This window comes from Lagopus leucura, unplaced genomic scaffold, assembly GCF_019238085.1.
Source record: "Lagopus leucura isolate 7727_CA_CO unplaced genomic scaffold, USGS_WTPT01 Super-Scaffold_1, whole genome shotgun sequence".
Taxonomy (NCBI): Eukaryota; Metazoa; Chordata; class Aves; order Galliformes; family Phasianidae; genus Lagopus; species Lagopus leucura.
The window spans coordinates 40,767,039-40,788,600 of record NW_024962250.1 but is presented as its reverse complement, the minus strand read 5'-3'; the positions used below and the strand labels follow the sequence as shown (position 1 = coordinate 40,788,600).

The 21,562-nt window shown below is 46.7% G+C and overlaps 3 protein-coding genes and 1 long non-coding RNA gene across 4 annotated transcripts in view; 3 read left to right on the top strand and 1 right to left on the bottom strand.

The window, feature by feature from the left end:
• Positions 1–1,119: 1,119 nt before the first annotated feature.
• On the bottom strand, positions 1,120–4,279 carry DMAC2L (distal membrane arm assembly component 2 like). Its single transcript, XM_042895361.1, has 4 exons — positions 4,126–4,279; positions 3,291–3,499; positions 2,339–2,510; positions 1,120–1,344 (listed from the first exon to the last, which is right to left on the bottom strand). The coding sequence occupies exons 1-4, from the start codon at positions 4,227–4,229 to the stop codon at positions 1,230–1,232; spliced, it is 600 nt and encodes a 199-aa protein (XP_042751295.1). The 5' UTR covers positions 4,230–4,279; the 3' UTR covers positions 1,120–1,229.
• Positions 4,280–4,351: 72 nt separating this feature from the next.
• L2HGDH (L-2-hydroxyglutarate dehydrogenase) lies at positions 4,352–18,167 on the top strand. Its single transcript, XM_042895335.1, has 10 exons — positions 4,352–4,430; positions 4,544–4,659; positions 5,554–5,705; positions 8,152–8,283; positions 9,900–10,062; positions 10,949–10,983; positions 11,791–11,958; positions 13,309–13,466; positions 14,892–15,023; positions 17,233–18,167. Exons 1-10 carry the CDS (start codon positions 4,354–4,356, stop codon positions 17,426–17,428), a joined length of 1,329 nt encoding a protein of 442 aa, XP_042751269.1. The 5' UTR covers positions 4,352–4,353; the 3' UTR covers positions 17,429–18,167.
• On the top strand, positions 5,713–6,360 carry LOC122194362. Its single transcript, XR_006177236.1, has 2 exons — positions 5,713–5,819; positions 6,093–6,360. It is a non-coding gene; the product is annotated as an uncharacterized LOC122194362 (long non-coding RNA).
• A 2,809-nt stretch (positions 18,168–20,976) lies between the features above and the next one.
• SOS2 (SOS Ras/Rho guanine nucleotide exchange factor 2) overlaps positions 20,977–21,562 on the top strand; it is a 43,825-nt gene continuing 43,239 nt past the window's right edge. The window contains exon 1 of the mRNA XM_042867124.1: positions 20,977–21,181. Within this exon, the coding sequence (XP_042723058.1) occupies positions 21,095–21,181 (87 nt within the window). The 5' untranslated portion in view covers positions 20,977–21,094. The remainder of the gene's footprint in view (positions 21,182–21,562) is intronic.

Below are 21,562 nucleotides of genomic sequence, written 5' to 3'. Positions count from 1 at the left end.
ATTAGAGCAAAAATGTTTCCTTTTCCCAGTTCTGTTATATGTTCAGCAACAGTAAGAGCAATTTCAGTGAAACAGGAGCTCCATCCCTACTGAGCATAACTGCCTACCTTATATTCCATATGATATTTTAATCCTGGACCTTGTCAGGTGGTTCTGGTTATGCTCAAAATGCTGGCATTGCTGTATGGCTGAGTCATCTAATTCTGTGCATTTGCTAAGCACCCAACATCCTTGTGCAGCTGTAACTGACAGCATAGCAGTCAGCTCTTGGACACGGCCCTGGGCAGTGCAGGCTGGAGGAACTTCCCTTGGTGCCACTCCTGCTCTGTGCTAGGAGCTGTCAGCCTGAGATGCAGCTAGAGCAAAAATGTTACCCCTTCCAGTGCATTATTTACTTCTGAGGATAAGGTGGCTGCTGGGGATAATAAAAGAGGCTCTCAGCTCTGGCACTGTAGCCGTGCTTGGGGCATTACTCTGAAAGTGGCTTTCTTGGAATCATCACCTTCCATCTTTGATGGGAAGCTCAGGAGCTGACTAAAAAGGATGTATCTTTCCTGAGGGTGGATGACTCTCTTACTGAGTGATACGGTTGCAAGTAAAGGGGTACAAAGGTTTAGTCCATGTGAGAGTGTGGCAAAAATGTACAGGGCTCATTGTGGAGAGCCTACCTCTCCACAAATCCAGATAGTCGGTTCATCAGCTCAGATTTTATGAGGATAGACTGCTTGTCTGCAGCTCAGTCCAATGGAAGCAAAGAAAGACTCTGCCAATCAAAGAGTGAACAGCAGAAAAAAGGCCCAGGAGCTCCTGTCACTCACTGACTAGGTGACACCTTCAGACAAAGTACATGGCTGTCATTCCAACTCCTAGGATTCTGTGACTCTATGATTCACATGGCATCAACACTGTCTCATAAATCTGCACAGCACTGCTGCATCACAATACTGACATTCTGTTCACTGACATTCTACACAAGAACTTCTGTGCAGTACAGTAGTTCGTAACTTCTGATTGACGTATTAAGGCTTCCTATAAAGCCTACTACTACACACAGAATCCTTAAGCTTAATTAAATTTAATTGCATAATTTGCTAAAAGACTGCATATGACTTCTAAGGCTGGATTGAGAGATCTGGGTTTATTTCCATACCTGTAAACAGAGCAGCATCCACAACTTAATTTACACAACATGTGATAAAGAGCATGAAATCAAATATCCCTCGTTGCATTCAGTCCAGATCCAGCTCCAGCTCTAGGTTTGGCAGTGCCTGCTGAAGGACACGAGCAGTAGTTTCTTTCTGTCTTATTCCAGGAAGGTCACTCAGGTACAAATATTCAAGGTTCCTATAAATACATAAGAAGAAAAGTCGGCAACTACTATTTAACTGCTGGCTCAGATATCAGGCAAAGGATGATTCTACTGCAGCTGTTACGAGTATTTGAAAGGTTAATGATTCTCACAGAAGATTTTTTCCAAATGGAGTGCTTGAAGTTTTTAGTTGATAACAAAGTCAGTACTTGTACACAGTTTACAAAGAGGTCCTGGCCACTCAACATCATTGAGCTTCCTTTAAATTTAATCAATAAAGCACACATGATGTGCTTCCAAGCTATAGGAGGGTGCTGTATCCAACCCATACCTCTTCCCAGGCTGAACACTGCAAGAGAGAACTCCTGAGACCTCTAAGGCTACAGTGAGCACAATGTAACCAAGTGACAGGAAGCAGTGTAGGATGCAGGAAGGTGAGAACAAAAGACACCATGAAAACCTGCCCTGAAAAGCATCTGCAGCACAGAGGGGTGTCATGAGTAGAAGCCATGGTTGTCAGTAGTTTCTTATTCTCAAGCAAAACCATCTTGGTGTGCTGACACCATTCCTATTGCTCTTGCAAAGGTTGTGTGTTGACAAAGGGCACGTCCTGCTCTGATTTGTGCAGTAACATCATGTGGAAAGGGGGAATGTGCTGCACTCAGCTCCAAGGGTAGAAGCAAAACCTTGAGATTCACACGCTGTCACAGACAATTCTGGCTTTTGCAGCTGCAAGCTTCAGTGCTGCATTAAGTACCTGATACCAACCTGAAGAGGCTGATTAACACATACATATTAATTCACGTGTCGTTTCAAAGCTATCCACAACACTATTTTCAATCATACTTGAAGTATTTCCTGCAGTGGCAGTGCCACCCTCCCAGGTTTTATTCAGGTCAGTTCCTTAATCCCAGCCCTCCCACGGCCCCACACATCTGAACAGCCCACAAAACAGTCAGACTTCAGCGTTCCCAAGCAACCTAACCCAGCACTGTGGGCTGGTACAGAAGAGCTCAGCAGTTCACGTACGTCAGCTTGTGAAGTGCAATGATGCCTTTATCTGTGACATTCCCACAGGAAATAATCTTCAGCTGCAGGAGGCTCTTTTGTAGGTTCTTAGTGTCGCTGAGCCTCTGCAGACACTCATCCTGTATATAAATACACTTCTGCAGCTTGATTTCAGTAACGTGTTCAAGACCATCTGAAAAGACAAAAAGGAACATTGGCTTCAGAGTACCAGCAACAAGCAGTATTGGCTGTTCCATTCCCCCTTGCAAATGTAGTAACACAGAAGCACACTCCTACATGCAAGAGGGACCTCATGCACAATGAATCTCCAAAGTCCCCTCTTGTGGGACTTCAAATTATGAACAACCTCCTTTTGGCATCCTAAGGTAATGTCCTTAAAGCTCTGATACAGGCAAGTAACAAACAAAACTCCGCAAGTTTGAGTGAAAAAGAATGATTCTGAATTAGGAATGCTGTACTGTGCTAATCCCCACTCTGGTTTTTGTTATCTAAAGGAAAACTGAAACGCTTTTAGATCTTTTTATGCTCTATAAGAAATGGATGCATGCTTTTTTTCTTTTACTGACTTTGAAGATATCATAAATTCTTGGAGGACAAGCAGTATTATGGCTTCAGAGCCACCAAAACCATCAGTTGGTGGTGAAAGGCACTATTTTAAACACTATTTTTCTTTTAAACCAACCTCTTAACTATGAAGTTAATTGAACAGCCAATCTTTGGTGCACTTCCTTAGTGCTACTGCCGCTCCAAGTAAAGGCTGAGATCTTTCTTCCTGCTTCCTAGCACACCTCCAGCAAAACCTTAGAACTGCTGAATCTCTGTAGGAGAATTTTAAGGAAACCAACCAACCAACCAACCAGATTTCTCTACATCTTACTACGGAACGAGGTATTAACATTTATTAACAGTTATTAACATTGGTACATACAAGAACTATGTTGTTTGACCTTACCCAAGTAGTCAAATCCTCTGTACATGATGCAAGACTCAGTGGCGTTGATTGCTTCTATCTTGTATTTCCCTAAGGGCCCCGTGGGGAGGCCGCTGTAGTCCTGCTGCCATTTCTCATAGCCTTTATAGCGTACCAGTGCTCCACACCGCAGCAGCCACTCTGAGGCTGCCCTGTCGGGCCCAACAGCCTGGATGCGCTCGTAGTCCACCCTGCAAAGCCAGGCAGAGCATTTATGTTTCTTATAAGGTGTCAGATTTATTATCACAGAATTGTAGGGGTTGGAAGGGACCTCCGGAGATCACGGAGTGCAACACTCCTGTAAAGCAGCTCCCTGCCTCAGGCTGGTTCTTAATCAGTCTGGCATTACGGTTTGTTGTGTGTCGTTCGTTTGTTCCTTTAATATCACTTTGTTAATGGAGGAATACAAACACAGCTTGACTCAGCTCGCAGTAACCCTTCTCACACCTGTGACACACAAGCCATTCATGAGCGCTCTTCCCTCAGGAATTACAGCACTCTAAATGCAGTGGTTGGAACCCTTATTATTTTGCCCAGAGAGGCTGTGATGCCCCGTCCATCCCTGGAGGTGTTCAAGGCCAGGTTGGATGGGGCCCTGGGCAGCCTGGGCTGCTATGAAATGTGGAGGTTGGTGGCCCTGCATGGCACAGGGGGGTTGGAGCTTCGTGATCCTTGAGGTCCCTTCCAACCCGGGCCGTTCTGGGTTTCCATGAACCCTTGGATCCACTCTGACACAGGCTGTTCGTTAGGCCGATGAGGAACGAAGACAGAAGCAGAGATCCGGAGGACTCGTCCCGCCCCGCCGCCAGCCCCTTACTTGTTGAACACGGCGTTCAGCCAGCCCCAGAACCGCCTGCAGCCGCCCGCCGACAGCCGTTCGCTCAAGCTGCGCGCCGGCTGCGCGAGTTTTCCCAACAGCATCTCGAAAATCCAAGGGGAAAGAAAGGCGAAGGGAAACGTCACCCGCAGCGCCCGCCCCGCCAGCCCAGCGCCCTTCCCCCGGCGCGGCCCTCCGCCGCCCTCCCTGCCCGCGGCCGCCCACAAGATGGCGGCGCTGCTCGGGCGGCGTTGCGGCCGTGGTGTGGCTGCGGCGCTGCGGAGGGCTCAGGTCCGGCAGCGCAGGTGAGGCCGCGGCCGCTGCGCTCCGTGAGGGCCGGGGCGGTACGGGATCTCGGGGACGGCCCGGCTCCGCCTCGCGTTGACCGCGCTGACACCCGTGCCCCTTGTTTTTGCAGCACGTTCGACGTAGCGGTGGTCGGTGCGGGAATCGTGGGGCTGGCCGCCGCCCGGCAGCTCGTCCTGAGGCACCCCGCGCTCAGCTTCGTCGTGCTGGAGAAGGAGCGGCAAGTAGGTACGGCCGGCGGGGCCTGGATGGCCTTTAAGGTTCCCTTCCGCCTGGCTGGATCTGCGGTTCCTGCAGTTACTCCTCAGGGTGCTCTCTGTGTACGGCCAGCACTGAAGCGGCACGGCTCCCATCGCTGCCTCAGACGCTGGGGGGTTTATTTCCAGCGTGCTTAAGGATGCAGGAAATGTCGAGGCATGTGGACATCTGGCCTGGCTTTGAGATAAGAAAGCCGGAGCCCTGTAATTTCAGTGCTGCTGAGCAATCCCCAAAGAAGAGGGCAGGCTGCAGGGGAGCTGCACCAGGTGGCCTTTAGTGGTCCCTTCCAACTCCATGACTCTATACCTTAAGAGAGAAAACGTGCCCAATTCCTTCCGTAAAAATGGTATTGATGTTTTTCAACTCCGTGTGACCTGGTTGCAAAGTAACTGAGTAAACTGAAGAAGTTAAAGAGCAAGCTGATGCAGTTCACAAGACCTTGAAAAGCCTTCTGGACCCAACATGCCCCAAACAATTGACTGTCGCACTGACTTTATGTTAAGTGAGGCCTTTAAGGATATATTTCACTGTAAAATATGAATTAATTAAACTTAGCATAGGAGCTTGGATGATCTGGCCTGCTGTTGTAACGCTTGGAGCAAAAAATTGCTGCCCCCTCATGTTGATTCAGCACATTTCAAGTTAGTTAGTTATTAACTAAGTGTTGCTACGGCTGTATTTTTTTTAACCTTCTGAAACCCAGGGTGGAATTGTGTGTGCTGTGTGGTTATGTTATATCAGCACGTCTTGCGATGACACTGTTTTAGGGCAGGACCTCCAATAGCACACTTTTCTAATGGGTGAAATAATCAATCGTGGGATTCCAATGGTGTATTTTAACAGTGCGTTTTTCTTTCTCTTTAGCTCATCACCAGAGTGGACATAACAGCGGTGTGATTCACAGTGGCATATACTACACTCCTGGATCCCTGAAAGCCAAGCTGTGTGTACAAGGTGCAGCTCTCTGCTATGAGTATTGTGACCAGAAGGGAATACCATATAAACAATGTGGGAAGGTATAGGAACTACTTTGCAAACTCTAACTGTATAATATATATTACAGTGTATTGTCTATGCCTGGCTATGGTGGTTTCTCCCAAGAGATGCTTTTTACAGCCTTCCAGACAAAGGTGCTTTCATATTTTCTTTTTCTCAGCTACCCAAATCAGTTCCTTCACTGACCCTAAGCAATTATTCTCCTTATCTGGGAGCTGAGCTGAATCAGCCCAGGTAACAGTGGAAGCAAAGTGCCATGGCAGGCACCCATGCAGAGCCATTAATTCCAAGGAACACAAAGGCTCTCAGTATGCATCTTGGCATAACAAGCTCTGAGAAGACTCACTGACTTGAATACAGCTTCAGATGTGACCCAGCTACATGCATGTATGTCATGTTACATCCAGGTAATACATCTCAAAGTGCTGGGAACAGAATTGTGGCTATACTGGTTCAGATCAGGATGTATGCAACCTGTGTCTGGAAGTGTCTACAGCCAAAGACCGAGGAAGGAATGAGAACTAGACAAGCAAATCTACTAATTCTTCCAGATTCCACGTGCTTTCAGTTCAGGTTCACAGTTGTACTCTGAGCCTTATCTGGCTTGTCTGTGGTAATTCAATGGATTTCTTGTCCAAGCATTTTTCAATTAAAATCAGTTTCACAGATCAGCAACTCATTGCGTGAGCCCGTGCCCAGCTACCCCTTTTGGTTTTGAAACCAGCTCCTGCTAGCTTCATCTGATGCCTGTTGGCCCTTTAATTGGAAGACATGCTGAACAATCAGTCTGTGCTGACATTTTCCCAGTCATGCATCATTTTGTATTTCCTGCTCCTCATAAATCAGCTCTTGCAGCTGGTGACTCTTAGCCTGCTTAGTCACTACTGTGAGAGAAGCTGTTTCGTGCCTTTTGTTACTCACATCTTGTTTTCTGTGAACCATTTGTAGTTTAATGCATCTTTGGTACAAGATGAGCTCCAGCATTCAGGATGTGGTCAGACTCTGGATTTTTGCACTGAAATATTACAGTTCTCCACTATTGCTTTGTACCCCTTTCCTAATAGTTCCCAATTTACAATTTGGGACATTTTTACTGTCACAAGACATGGAGCTGATGTTTTCATAGGACTGCCTGCGATAACTCTTAAGATCTTGGTCCTGAGCAGTAACTTGGAACCTGACGCCCATCATTTTGTGTAAGAGGCCAAAACTTTTTGTTCTGTGGACATCATTTCACACTTCACCTGTGCTGAATTTCATCAGCCATTTTGCTCACTTCTTGCTCGCCTCAGAATGTCCCTCTGTAGTTCTTCAGCATCACCTCCACGAAGTATCAAAATCACCTGGAGCTGCTTTGAGCTGTCACCTGACTTACCTCACTTACCTGGTTTCCCCTTTTCAGGTCACTCAGAAATATCTTGGGTAACAAAGGCCTTTCCCTTAAAAATGCAGATGGTGGCTGATGTGATGGCCGCTAGCCCAGTGGCTTTTCCTCAGCACCAGCTGCGAACTGGGTGCAGATCTCTTCCAGAGATGGGGACGCAGAGCAGAGGTACCTGCGATGTGCAGTGCAGGTGGATCCGTTTGTGTGCACAGAGCTGTGCAGCCTGAGCTGTGACACTGGTCACAAGGTGGCAGTGTGGCTTTGTGCAGCCCTTACACCCGCAGTTAGGAGCCAGCTCCCAGCTCAGAACTGGGAACCAGCTGGGAGGTTGTGGTGCTTTGGAAGGGCTAGCACTGTCCTACCAGTGTTCTTGGTCCTTTGCTGACACTGTGTGTCTTTGTGCATCACCTTCCTCAGCAATATGTATTCCAGGGAAGATTATGAATGTTTATAGCTGATTTTAAAACAAAGCAACCCCAGGCTCGGACAACTTTGTGCCCTATAGTGCAAAGGTACCAGTGTTCCCAGAGCTGAGCTGGGGCTGCAAGTAGTGTTGCCTGTGCAAGCTAGCTTCTAGAGTCCTTGGTGCAGACAGCCTGGATAAATCTCTTGCAGTAATGATCCAACTGCATGCTGGAATGAAGGGAGGCTGCTGCACTTCAGTTTAGATGTGGTATCAGAGCCCATCCTTTACTCTGATACCAAAACAGTTTTGAGATTTGTGCCTCTTGCATTAAGGTCAGTGTGGTCTCCTTGGAGGCATCCCAGTGGCTCCTTAAAATCATCGTCTCTTCTTTCAGATTTGTGATCCCATAATACTTTTAGCAAATATTTTCCATGGATGGTCATTGAAACGATACATTAACGTTTGTTTTTCACTGTCTTTACTGTATTGTGCTTTCTCAGTGGTGGATGGTATTTACCAACTTGTGCCAGTAGTGGTGCAAGGTATTTTTTTCCCCTTTCCATTCTAATTCAATGTTTGCTCTCACTATTGCTTGCTCTTAGCTTGGGATTGATGCCAAGCCTGAACGGGCTTTGTGTATTTTGCTCACTAGTGTGCTTTGTTATCTTTTCTGTAGCTAATTGTAGCTGTTGAACAAGATGAAATCCCAAGACTCAAAGCTCTGTATGAGAGAGGGCTCCAGAACAACGTCCGAGGTCTGAAGTTGATTGGAACAAAAGAAATACAGGCAAAAGAACCCTTCTGCAGGGTAAGGGATTTTCTTACATTTAGCTGTCATGCAAGATCTCAGCTTTTCAGGTGATGATATTTTTGAATTTAAGGTAAGTATGTTTCTACCTTGAGGGAATTTGCATGCATGTTAAGCTCCGAAGACCCTGAAAGCCTGGAAGAAATGTAACTGCCAACACAAAAGTACAGCTCCATTCATTTCTGGGACTTCTTAACTAAGGCCAGTTCTTCACATGTATGATTCATTACACGGAATTCAGACCAGGTCTATCACATTATAAGGTGATCCTACAGAATCTTTTGTGTTGATGGATATTTTTACCCAGGTTTTCTTCTGCTCACTGTTCATCCGTTCTCTGTGTGCTGCGGTCATTAAGAGCTGCTGCTGCTGCACTAATTGCTGGTGAAATGCTGGCTGTGTCACGAGAGCCAGCATTCACAAACTGAGGAGTGGGTAATTAACATCAACCTATCAAAGAAATCAGAATTATTTCAGTCAAAGTGACTCTAGAGGGACTCCACAGCCCCTCTGTAGGACTGAATCTATAAGCAAATAGGTCTACAAGCTATTTGAACTTCAGCCTTTGCTCAGCTTTACACAGAGGTGTTTTCTCTCACATATGTATGTGCTCAGGGAAGAAAAAAAGAAAGGAAAAGAAAGCCACCATAATTTCTCCCTGATTTTAAAAAATTGTTTGCTCTTCTACTTGCAGGAGCCTGCCTGTGTGTTTTTGTGGTTGATTGGCAGACTTTCCCTTGTCCAGAACTGCTGCATTTGAGCTTATGCTAAGACAGTTCTGTACCTTCCCACTAAAATTACATAGCTTGTGTCAAATTTGATAGTGCAGCGATGAGTTTGTCTTTTCATCTGCAAATACAGATTGGTATCAAGGCAATTTTGATGGCGTTGTTTCATACCCATGTTGTGGCACCTTTCAGCTTGTTTATTTTGACAGCAGTAGAAATGTGAGCAGTTTGTGGGTTACAGAGTTGTTACTGTTTGGTTTGTTGTTGATGGAAAGGAATGTGGATGTAAACTCCCTCTACAGTTTCAGCTGGCAGCTTGGTCTTGCTGTAGATGTGTGACTCACTGCTTTTGAGTGGTTGCAGGTACATACAAAACATTGGTGGAAGGAAATCTTTCTCATCTTTTTCATACATTTTGTATCCACTCCTTAAAACTTTCTTTGCTTTGTGTTCAAGACTCAGCTGAGCACTGACTTGTGCAGATGACTGGATTCAGCCTTCCTCCGCTTGCTTTGGCTTCCTGAACTGAATCCCTTCCTCCTAAACATAGGGGGCTTGAATGGTCTTGCAATACATTGCACTTGAGTCAGAATTATGTCAGGAATAGTTGTTCATGCTGTGGTTTCACAGTTATTTAACCCACTGTAATTGGTTTTCACCTTATTAGTTGTCAGTAAACGCAGACACTGCTACTGGAGCTGGCATGTGGAGAGGTGAGGGACAAGCAGCCAGGGATGGGGAGGCAGCAGAACTCCATTCTCAGTGGCAGTGTGCGTTATTCCAGAGGAAATATATCAAATATATCTGTATCAAAGACCAAAGTGTGCATACAACTTTCACTGGTGGGTTTTTTTGTGTGTGTGTGTGTGTATCTGAATACCATTTCAGGGTCTGATGGCCCTTGATTCTCCATATACTGGCATTGTGGATTACAGACAAGTGGCTCAGTCCTATGCTGAAGACTTCCAGGAAGCAGGTGGAACAATCTTGACTGATTTTGAAGTTACAGACATGGAGATGGCTAAAGAAAGTTCTTCAGGAAATGAAGATGGTAAGGCAGTTTTTGCCTTCTTTTTGCTATAGTCCTGAAAGAGATTTTGTTCAAAACATGTTTGTGTCAATTGAAATCACGTTTCCTAGCCTTTCTGTCTGTGATGTGTTTAGACAAAAGGCATAATGGTGTTAGTGAGAGTGTTCAGCAAGCTCACTGTTTTTCCCAGGCAGGTCAGCCTTCAGTTGAAATACTTAGTGTGTGAAAATGACAGTATAATAAATGGGAAATAGGTTGTTCTCTCCTGTTAGAATGTGATTTAGTTGAATATTGCATTTGTGTGCTTGTGACAGTGCTCTTTCTTTATCCTAGAGGGTGGGTTGGATCTGGAGTGATGCACAGAGTGCAGATTGTGGAAGGGTAGAAAAACAGCAGTTTATAAATGTAATTATGTCCAACCATACGTCCAGGAGTGGCTTTTCTGTAGTCTGCCAGGGGAAGACCCTGGTAATTACAGACCTGTCAGCCTCACTTCAGTGCCTGGTGGAATTATGAAGATTATTCTGGGAGTTATTAACAACACTTGGAAGACAATGTAGTCGTTGGTCACAACCAACATGAGATCACAAGGGGAAAGTCCTGTTCATGGATTTAATCTCCTGTTATGACAAGGTTGGCACACCTGGTTGAGCAAGGGAAGCCATTTGATAGGACGTTTTTGGATTTTAGCAAAGCTTTTGATGCTGTTTCTCACAGTGTCTTCTAGACAAAGTGTCCAGCATACAGGTAGGCAAAAACAGAATGCAGTGGCTGAGCAGTTGGCTGATGAGTGGATCTCAAAATGCCATACCAAATGGGGTTACATCAGGCTGGCTGACAGCCAGTAGAGGGGTTCCACAGGGCTCCATTTTAAGGCTACTTACACTTCTATCTAATTCTGTTACAGGCCTGAAGTACCCAGTCATTGTTAGGAGCTCTAAGGTAAGAACTAAACTTAAGATTTATTGTCTTCATAGGAAGCTATTTCTCCTTTCCTTAAGAATATTTGTTGAGCCCTAGTGTGTTAATCAACCTCCTAAAAGACAAAAAGCTGCTGTTCTGCATCATGTGCACTACCATCCAGGGCTGCTGTTACAAAACAACTGCAGCCAGCTGGTAGCAAAGCATGTGAGTATGCCCAGAGTTTACTGTGTGCTGGGAATAAAAATGAAAGTATAACTTTCTGCTGCCTGATGGTGTGTGCTCCTTATCTTCCTTATTTGCACCTTCGTTTGTTGTTCCCATGGACTCCCTTTATTAGTTACTCATTTGGAGAGAAATGTATTCTCGTGTTTGTTCTCAATCTGCAGCATCTATGAAAAAAGATAAGGAGGCATTTGTAATCGTTTTATTATCAGAAGACCACAAGGGCATTCAGGACAGCAGGTCCATATGCTGAGGTCGTTCCTGTGGGTCAGTTCATGCTGCACAGGAAATGTGCTTGTAACCTTTTTGTCTTCAAGGGAGAATACCTGGACTTTTCCTTGGAGACAGAGCAGAAAAAATAAGGCAAACAACACGTGCACAAAAAACATCCCCTACCCCACTGCAGATAGTGTTTGAAGTTAGTGCTGCTGGTTTTTGTATCTGGTTTTATATGGTTGGTTTCCTTTCTGATTGTGACTGGATTTTCCAAGGCTGTAGGGCGATGGGTCTCCTCCTGGTAGATATGTTGTATTTTTAATTGAGGTTGGTCTTGCTTTTACCTTTCTTTTCTTTTCTTTTCTTTTCTTTTTAATCCCCCTCCAGGGTGAGGAAATCTGCTGTGGGCACATAGTGACCTGTGCAGGGCTTTACTCAGACCGCCTGTCTGAAATCAGTGGTTGCAGCCCTGAGCCTCGGGTTGTACCCTTCCGTGGAGATTATTTGGTGCTAAAACCAGAGAAGTGCTACATGGTGAAAGGAAACATTTACCCGGTATGTACTCTCTTGTATGTGTTTCATGGTGTGTTGTAGGAACTGCTAAAGGCACAGACGTGAGGGCAGAATTACACTGTTGTTTCTGTTGGGCTGAAATGATGTGCAGTGTGAAATTAGAATCGTTTGATTTCTGCCAGGACGACTTGTTTTTGATGATTCTTAAGGAACAGGTAGAAAAAAAATAGATGTGGCAGGAAAAGGACAAGCTTTACAATCTATTATAGCTGCCTGTCTGACCTCTGGTCACCTGGAAGTGATGCAGGATTGTGCCTTGGGATGGGAGGGAGGAACTGGCTGGCGTAGGAGAGTACCTTCCAGCTTTGTGCCATAGCTGTGTGGTAGCTTGTAGCCTTCTGTTACTGCCAAACATGATAATAAGACTAGAAAACTGCTTAATTCTTACTGTCACATTACCAGCAACAGATGTCATCTGTGCCATGGTTGTACTAAGCTTAGAAACCTTTTAAAGTGTGTTTCTAACAGAAAAAGCAGAGCTCTGAATATACGAAAGGAACATACACTGAAGTGATTTTTCAGTCCTCATTTTTGGTATGTTTTGATATACCCAATGCTTGCTTATTTTCAGACTGTAAGCTGCTCACCTCTGTGGGCACCTTTTCGAAACAGCTAAAGATGCTGAAGCACCAGCCCAGAAGAGTTGTGCTTGTTTTATACTTGCTGTATGTAGGCAGCTTATGTCTGGTACAGCCTTTGTACACAATTGCACTGTGTTCCTTTGATAGACAAGAGAAAGAATCTGGAGATAAATTACTATTACTTATTATTACTATTAATCAGGCTTGCTAATTGTGTGCTGTTGCAAGCTATACAGGAATGGGGAGATTTTCCTCGTTTTATTTTATTGCAGTGTAATTACTATAGGTGAATAGCATTTGTGTGCCATTAGTTTTGTTGTGGGTTGATTTATACCTTGAGCAAACGTGTACTTTCTTTTCTGCTGATCATTTTGCCTTCCCTGAGATGCAGTCTCACTTAGCCCTTCTCTCTGGCATTTTCAATTAGCTGCCTGCTGGAACTGTACAATTAACAAGCAGAAAAATAATAGCTTATTTGAATTATTGAATTTTACTGTGGTGATTGGAAATAAAGTGGCCAATTGAATTCATTTTCATGTTTCATTTCAAATGAATTATTTCCTTTTACTGGGAGGACACCACTCTGCTGTGTTTTGGTTTGTTTTAGTAACTCTCTCACGCAATAAACTGCATTGTCCTCCTCGTAGATATTTCCCATGCTTCTGGGAGCAGTGTGTTGGCTTGGCTGGCTTGGAGCTGTTCCACTCATCTGGGTTGGAATAGCTGCAGTAAATGTTGTGTCCTCCTTTAGGTTCCCAACCCTCGCTTCCCTTTCCTGGGGTTTCATTTCACACCAAGAATGGATGGCAGTGTTTGGCTCGGTCCGAATGCAGTGCTGGCCTTTAAGAGAGAGGGCTACAAGCAGTTTGACTTCAGTGCTACAGACTTCTTAGATGCTGTGCTGTACAGGTAATATCTTGTCTTTTAGTCTGCTGAGTGCACTTAATTAAATGTCAGCTTGTCGTTCCGTGGAAGCTCACTCTTGTCAAAAGCCCTGCCAAGTTTGTAGAGTTTTTAAAGGTAGATGTGCTGATACGAGTGGATTTCTCAAAGAGATTTGACTTGATGTAATCTAATATTTGAAGTTTTTAAACTGCTGAGGCATGTGTCTGCAAGTGTGAGGATGTGGCCGTTCATGGGAAGGTGCTGGTGAGCCCTATTCCTCCCAATGGGCTTCCAGGGCTGCTTTTGGTTCAATGGAGTGCAGTATTTTAATCAAGCTAGACAGTGGCATTAAATCTCTGCTTGGAAGAGAGAATACACATTGGCCTGAATTGTCATGTTAAACTTTGTCAGATCATCAGTATGAACTGAAATGCACCCAAGGGCAAGGAGATGTGTTAGCAGCCACAAAGGCTCCCTCCTTCAGCCAGAGGGTGGTGAGGCACTGGCACAGGTTGCCCAAGGAGGCTGTGGATGCCCCATCCCTGCAGGCATTCAAGGCCAGGCTGGATGTGGCTCTGGGCAGCCTGGGCTGCTGGTTGGTGACCTGCACACAGCAGGGGGTTGGAGCTGGATGAGCACTGTGCTCCTATGCAACCCAGGCTGTTCTAGGAGTCTGTGATTCTATGATAAGGCAGACTGGGAAGCAGCATATCAGAGGAGCTAGGAATCACTGCTAAAAATTCAAGCATAAATGAACAGAGTATCTTTAGAAGTTAAGAGAAATCTTGCTTTGCCGTGAGGGGTTGACAGACCTTTACTGAGTGCTTAATTTTAGGAATGAAACTGGGAAAATGATGTGGAAATTCTGGGTTGGATCCAGAGAGAGGCTGCAGAACAGGTTGGGGAACTGCAGAACAGCTTTCTGTCAAGAAGCTCAACTTTATGCAATTTATTAAAGGGAAAAAGCTGAAAGCATCTTGGTTGATGTCTATAGATTTTTGTGTTGGAAGGTTTGAGGAGAGCAAAGCTAGCAAATAAGGCTGTTGCAAAGACACAGTGAGATTTCTTGACTGAAAGCTGAGGCTGTTAGGAGTATGGCAGTTTTCAGAACGACTGTGGACTAAAGGCCCAAGCAGTAAGGCTGTCCTCTCTTGCTATGGGGATTTGCAGCCTTTTGTTGTTTGATTGGACCAGAGGAAAATGCTGGACATAGGAAAGACTCAGCTCAGAGTCTGCAGCACTGCAGCTTTGTATTCAAGGTTTGTTGAAGCAGGAAGAACATGAATCTATTTTCCAAATAGAAAGCATCTGTCAGATCACTGATGTTGGGAAGGGGAAATTCCACCAGGCAGTTGGATTTGCTTCCTTCTTAGGCAGCTTTAGTTGGACGTGGCTGTGCTTATCGTGGAAGCTTTGTTTCTCCCACAGTTGTTTTCTTTTCCTCTACAGTGGCTTATGGAAACTCGTACTGAGAAACTTATCGTATGGACTGAATGAGATGTACAGAGCGTGTTTCCTTAGTGCACAGGTGAAGGAACTTCAGAAGTTCATCCCAGAGGTCACCGTCAATGACGTACTCAGGTAAAGAAAACACTGCTTGTCAGTAACACCCACTGGTTTCCTAAACCTCTTCTTTTCTTTTTGTTTCTTTTTTGGACAGCAACAAATGCAGCTCACTGCTTTCTTCCACCAAAATGCACCGCGGAATCATAAACAGATACTGCTGCTTTCCACAAGAAGGTGTCTGAGGAATGTTTGTTTTACTTTGTTTGGTCTCCAATGGCTGAAATTCACAGAAGAGACCAAAAAGAAAACAAGTCTTCAGAATTTCAATCCACAAAGAGAGTAAAGGCTAGTGAAATTAATCAGTGAATGGCTAGTGGATGGGAAAGCCTGAGAGCTGTTACTGATGCTGCTAAAGGGAGAGATGTAGCATAACTCCTTGTATTTAGAAGGCTGCTAATTGACCCTGAACATATGGCTTAAAACATAGCTGTTTAATGGAAAAATGGAAGGGTGTAGTGCTGGAAAAGAACTAGAGCTGGCAGAGATTCTAAGAAGTGCTTGCATCTCTGTTTTGTACAAGGAGGAGGACAGTGATGTTGCTACATGTGTGCTTAAAAGTACAGTGTCTTCAGATAGAAGCAAATACTGACTTGGTTTGAATGCGTCAATAAAATTGTATTCAGCTTCGTAATGCGAGGAGGGAGAACAAGGGATTCAAAGGAGTGTAGAAATGATAAGGAAATGAAGAGACTTGTCAGGAAATGTGAGGCGTTTAGAATACTTGGGGATGATTTTAACTGTCTAAATATTTGCAGGGAGAAAATGCAGTGTAAGAAAGAGCTGGAGCATGGTGAAAAGGAGTTACTGAACTCAGGCAGTGTACCGCTGGCATGAAAGTCATGCTTGATGAGGCTTGCCATCTCAAAACAAAGGATTCTCTTTTGAAAAGAGAGGGCTTGATTGCATGTTTGAGAAGGGAGGGTGACTTCACAATGAGGAACAATAGAGAAAATCCTCTGCCTGGCTACCTGCCCTTCTTCTGTCCTGATCACACTGAGGCACCTCCTGCTCTGCCTCTCAGGGTGTCCAAGTGCCCTGTGCTCCCCCAGCAGCACAGCAGCTGCTCTCGTTGCTTTTTCCCCAGGCATCTTCATCATTGGAACACAGTTGATTTTTGGACTTGAGAAAACTCCAACGTTCTCAGCCTTCAGGACTAATTTGAAATGGAGAAGGGCAAATTTTCTAACACCCCGGAGGGAATCGCTTCCTTATAGGAAGAATTAGTAGCTTATGAAACGTAATTCCTTAAATGTTGTGGTGTTTACACTATTGCTTTGGAGACTTAAAGCTAGACAGAATGGAAAAATGGAATGATCTCTGCAGCTTTGTTTGCAGAGGACAAACTTGCTGTTCAGGACTGAGGAGGAGAGGTAAAGTCCCACGCTGCAAATGGTTGGTGAGCAAACAGTTGGAATGAGTCTTCTGGGCTTGTTCTGTTCCTGTATTGGCTTTGACTGAGGTGGAAGGCAAGCTGTTAGGGTAGGTGGGCCAATGGTCTGACCCAGCAGGAACGTTCTTGTTGGGTTTGTTACAGATAGCACAGATCTCCACCTTGGGGGTTATTTTCTAGTAAAAGAGAACTCTTGATTCTTGTTTCTTTAGCTCCAAATTGCATTTATGGTTTTTCTAGTAACCAGCCCAGGTGGTAACACTCAGTGGGGTGTCACAGAGTGGCAGAAGGGGACAAGCAAGCTAGTGCCTGTTGAATGGGAGCACATTTCCTAGACTGACTCATAATCAATTGTGTAAAATCTTTGGTTTTGCCACCAGAGGGGCACAGAGACTCTGATGAGATGTAAACTTCTATAGAATTAATCTGCAGTGAGCTGTTATGTCACATTTCTTCCCATGAGGTGCTCAGAGTCCCATCCAGCCTGACCTTGAGCGTCTCCAAGGACGAACCCTGAAAATACCTATGTGAAGAAATTGATCAGAGTTGTATTTACATTCTGAGAGAACGTGTCAAAGCTTGGATAAAAGTGTGTAACTTAAAAATCTTAACTTCAGATAAGGCCCCTCTTTTTGATTTCGAATGGAGCACACCAGTGTCTTACCTTTTCCTTTGTTCCTGTGGTTTGTGAATGTTGCAACTAATTTCTGGATCTTCTCCATTTTCTAAGAGGGGCTGCTGATAATACCTCTAGCCTTTATCATGTTTCAGTGAAGCTGACTGGACGGTTACAACACTTTCACTCTGACGTTGTGCTCCTCCTTTGTTTTGCAGGGGTCCATCAGGAGTGAGAGCACAAGCGTTGGACAGCGATGGGAATTTGGTGGATGACTTTGTATTTGATGGTGGCACCGGAGATATTGGAAGCAGAATTCTTCATGTCAGAAACGCCCCTTCTCCTGCTGCCACCTCCTCCCTTGCCATTGCAGAAATGATCGCTGATGAAGTGAAGCAAAGATTTGAATTGTGAATGATTGCCAGGTGCAGGGTTGTTTTACCCCTCTTGTATGTGTAGCGGCTTGTCTGAACTCTGCAGCCTTTCCTGATGAAGATAAAACAGGCAGCGTGTTGCTGGTACAAGATGTGCAGTGCAAAAACAGCACTTGAAATGTTTGCCAGCCCACAGCTTGTCGGCTTCCCGAGTAGAGGATGTTTGGTGCCGGGCAAGACCTGCTATGGTGCTGCCATCTGCAAGAGCCAAGCAAATGGGCCGCTCACAGTGAGGGCTTGGCTGCAGGCTCAGCTGGAGCAGGCTGTGGAGGGGCTGGTGCTCGGTGCAGGGTGAGGTTCTCACACCAGGCCCACAGTAGGTGGGAAAGGAGGAGCCTCTGTGGTTGGGTTGCCCACCTCTGAAGAACCCCAGGCACCGGGTGGTTCTGTGCACTGTCTCTCTGTCACTTTAAATTGGCTTGGAGTCATCAGACCCCTAACTGATGTTAAAATAATGGAGATGGAAGGATAAACCCTGCCTAAGGATTCTTCTGCAGATACAGAATTCAAGGTTTTAATGGAGACTGAAAGTAGCTGAATATAGCTATGTACTTAATAGCTGAATTCAGAGCTATGTACTTAAATTTAGAGCATTTCAGAGAGAAATAAGCCTGGCAAGAGATTACCAAACCCAAGTCAATTTCGACTGTGAATCTCCAATTGCATCTTTATGTTATCTATTTTAATATTGAGCTGAAATTAAAATGTATACAGAATCAGACATTTTTCATTTGGCTTAGATCTCGGAAGCCGTCATGAATGGGGAACTTCTTTGGTGGTTTGAGTTGTTGGGGTTTTTTTTTTTCCTCGTTTGTTTTTTACCCTTTGAATACTGGTAGGACAAAAGAAGCTTATCTTTGTACAGCATGTTGAGCAACCCAGTGGAAATGGCCTTTGTAAAAGCAAATGTGCGGGGAGGGAAGCTACAGAAACCTGTCTTAACTGAGTCATGTTGCATGCTGCTTCCCTTGGAGCCCAAGCAGCGGTGAGTCAGGAAGGTTTCCCATTGCCCTCCTGGCTGCAGGAGGGGAGCTCACCCTTACTGGTGTTTGAAGCTGTATCAGAGGTGCACGCAGAAGAGAATCCACGTGGAGAACATGCTGTAAAATACAGCTAGATGTGAAACGAGTTCTGAGTCAACTGAGCATCTCAGCGCGTTCTGCATCATTGCTGCAAAAGGAAATACGTGGCCTCAGGGGCAAAGCACTTCAGAATATTCTTAAAGCAGATGTTCACAGGATGTTGGGTAACAGATAATTGTGGGTAGTTTGCTACCAGGCAATTTGCCATGTGCTTTTTTTTTTTTTAAAGGTTGCTTTCTGTAGTTCTCTGCCATGCATGAAGAAGGTCAGGTATGCAAATAAGGAGCCTTTTGAAGTAAAGTTGTGTGCTGTGAGAGCAGTGAGGTGCTGGAACAGCTGCCCAGAGAGGCTGTGATGCCCCGTCCATCCCTGGAGGTGTTGAAGGCCAGGTTGGATGGGGCCCTGGGCAGCCTGGGCTGCTGTGAAATGTGGAGGTTGGTGGCCCTGCATGGCACAGGGGGGTTGGAGCTTCGTGATCCTTGAGGTCCCTTCCAACCCAGGCCGTTCTGTGACTGTGAAAAGCTCTCACCTGTATTCCTGCCCACAGCAATACTCGATGAAGGTTCACATGTCCCAGGTGCTGTAATGTTGTACAGTGGTATCTCACAACGGAACAGCCGTATGTCTGCTCCCCTCCAGAAGTGTTGCCAGTCAACAGTAAATACTACAGAAAGATTGCAAAAGTGACTTCCTCCCACACGAGGTGTGGCCCTGACATGTATTAACAGACCAAGAACACTACCGTGTGTAGCACACATACACCACAGTGAGTCAGTGCATTTAAAGTGCGCCCTGCTGTGCTTTTTGCTCTCAGGAGATGGTAGCATTTAACTGAAGCCAGCAGAATATTTGTGTTTTTAAAGCTTGCTATAAACCTTTCGTAACGTCACTCATGTATTGCCCACGAAGTAGGAAGATGTATGAATGTATGTATTTTTAAAAGGTCCAGTTCACTTGGGTGGCTCAATCAGCTTGCCTTTCTCTGTTGTGATTAAAAGAGTGTATTTTTCCAAAAAATGCTGTAATGTCTCTCATCATAGACAGTCCCAAGTTGGAAGCAACCCATTTTAGAGGGAAGTTTTGGAGTCAGAGGGTGGTGAGGCACTGGCACAGGTTGCCCAAGGAGGCTGTGGATGCCCCATCCCTGCAGGCATTCAAGGCCAGGCTGGATGTGGCTCTGGGCAGCCTGGGCTGCTGGTTGGTGACCTGCACACAGCAGGGGGTTGGAGCTGGATGAGCACTGTGCTCCTGTGCAACCCAGGCCATTCTAGGATTCCATCGGGTTCATGGAGTCCACCTCCTGGCACAACCCAAATGATGAAATGCTGAGTGCCCCACGCTGTGGCTCACTGGATGGCTGCCCTGGGAGAAACTGAGTTCCTTCATTTCACTGCATTGTGTGCTGTTGTAGCATCGATTTTGGGGCCACCACTGCCTCACCTTGGAGCAGTCGGGGAACAACTGGGGCTTCCTGGGGGCAGGGATGTCCCACCTGGAGGAACACAGGCGGTGGGGGCTTGGAGCTGCACTGTGGGTTATGCTTTTCTCCTTGCTCACACTTTGGGTTTGATGAATGTTTTCCCACTGAAATAAAGACTTTGTTGGAAACTTTCCAGCAAACAGCACGGGGCAGGAGGAGCTGTCAGTGCCCGACAAAGCATCACGCAGACAGGCAGTGTGTTCCGATGCAGTGCATCCCTTTGTAGAGAAACCCTAAGAAGGGGTTATGTAAAGTGCGAGCCGTGAATGCAATGAGCTCGGAAAATTTGGCTGCTCGGGAGGCGGAGGGGACTGAAACCAGCGCTCTCTAGGGGGGTGAAAGGAACTGCCCGGAGCTAGGGCGAGGCTGCTGTTGACAGGTTACTGAGCAACACGCCGCTGGTTTTTCCCAGGACGGCCGTTCTGCTTGATTCTTCCGTCAGGGCAAGGCTGCTTCACAGAATCACAGAACGGCCCGGGTTGGAAGGGACCTCAAGGATCATGAAGCTCCAACCCCCCGCCTCCAACCTCCACGTTTCATAGCAGCCCAGGCTGCCCAGGGCCCCATCCAACCTGGCCTTCAACACCTCCAGGGATGGACGGGGCATCCACAGCCTTCCTGTAAAGAGGGAAGGAATAAGGGAATGCAAGGAGGGGCAGCTGAAGGGGCTGCCGGGGGGGCGGCGCCGCGCTGCGACCCCCGGACCTCGGCACGATGCCCCGAGCGGCGCCGCCCCCCGTAGTGCTGAGCGCGACGCGGCCGGCAGGTGGCGCTATAGCGGTAGGGCAGAGGGCGGCTTGCCGAAGGCGGCGCATGCGCGCTGAGGGCGGCGGCGGTAGCGGGCCGCAAGGAGCGGGGCCGACGGCGCCTCAGCCGCCGCCCCGTCAGCGCCCGGCGAGCGGCACGGAGCCCGGCCCTCTACCGCGCCGGATGTGATGGCCGCCCGGGCGGGGGGGCGAGCCTAGCGCTGCCCGGCCCGGCTCTGACGGGCGGCGGCGGCGGCTTCTCCTTCCCCTCAGCGCTCCCTCCTCGGTCCGGGGAGCGACTGGGCGGGTTGTCCCGATGCGGAAAACAGGCAGCAGCCATGCAACCGCCGCCGCAGCCCTACGAGTTCTTCGGTGAGGAGAACGGCCCGAAATGGCGGGGGCTGTTCGTGCCCGCCCTGCGCAAGGTCAGTCCGGGGGTGGCGGTGCTGAGGGCACCGAACTGGGGTGTTGCTGAAGGGATCGTGCTGTGCTGGACTCCTGGCTGTGAGTGGAGGTAAAGGAGGAAGGCTCCTTCTTACACGCAGGGGAAACGGCTTCGTGCTTTGGGTTGGGTGTCAGAGGGAAATCCTTCACCCTGAGGGCATGGCACTGCTCACAGCTATGGGGCCATCAGCAGAGGGGTGGCAGCAGGGACAGGAGGTGATTGTCCCCCTCTGCTCTGCTCTTGTGAGGCTCCATCTGCAGTGCTGTGTGCAGGTCTGGAGCCCCCAGTACAGGAAAGGCAGGGGGCTGTTGGAGAGGGTCCAGAGGAGCCACAAAGATGAGCAGGGGGCTGCAGCACCTCC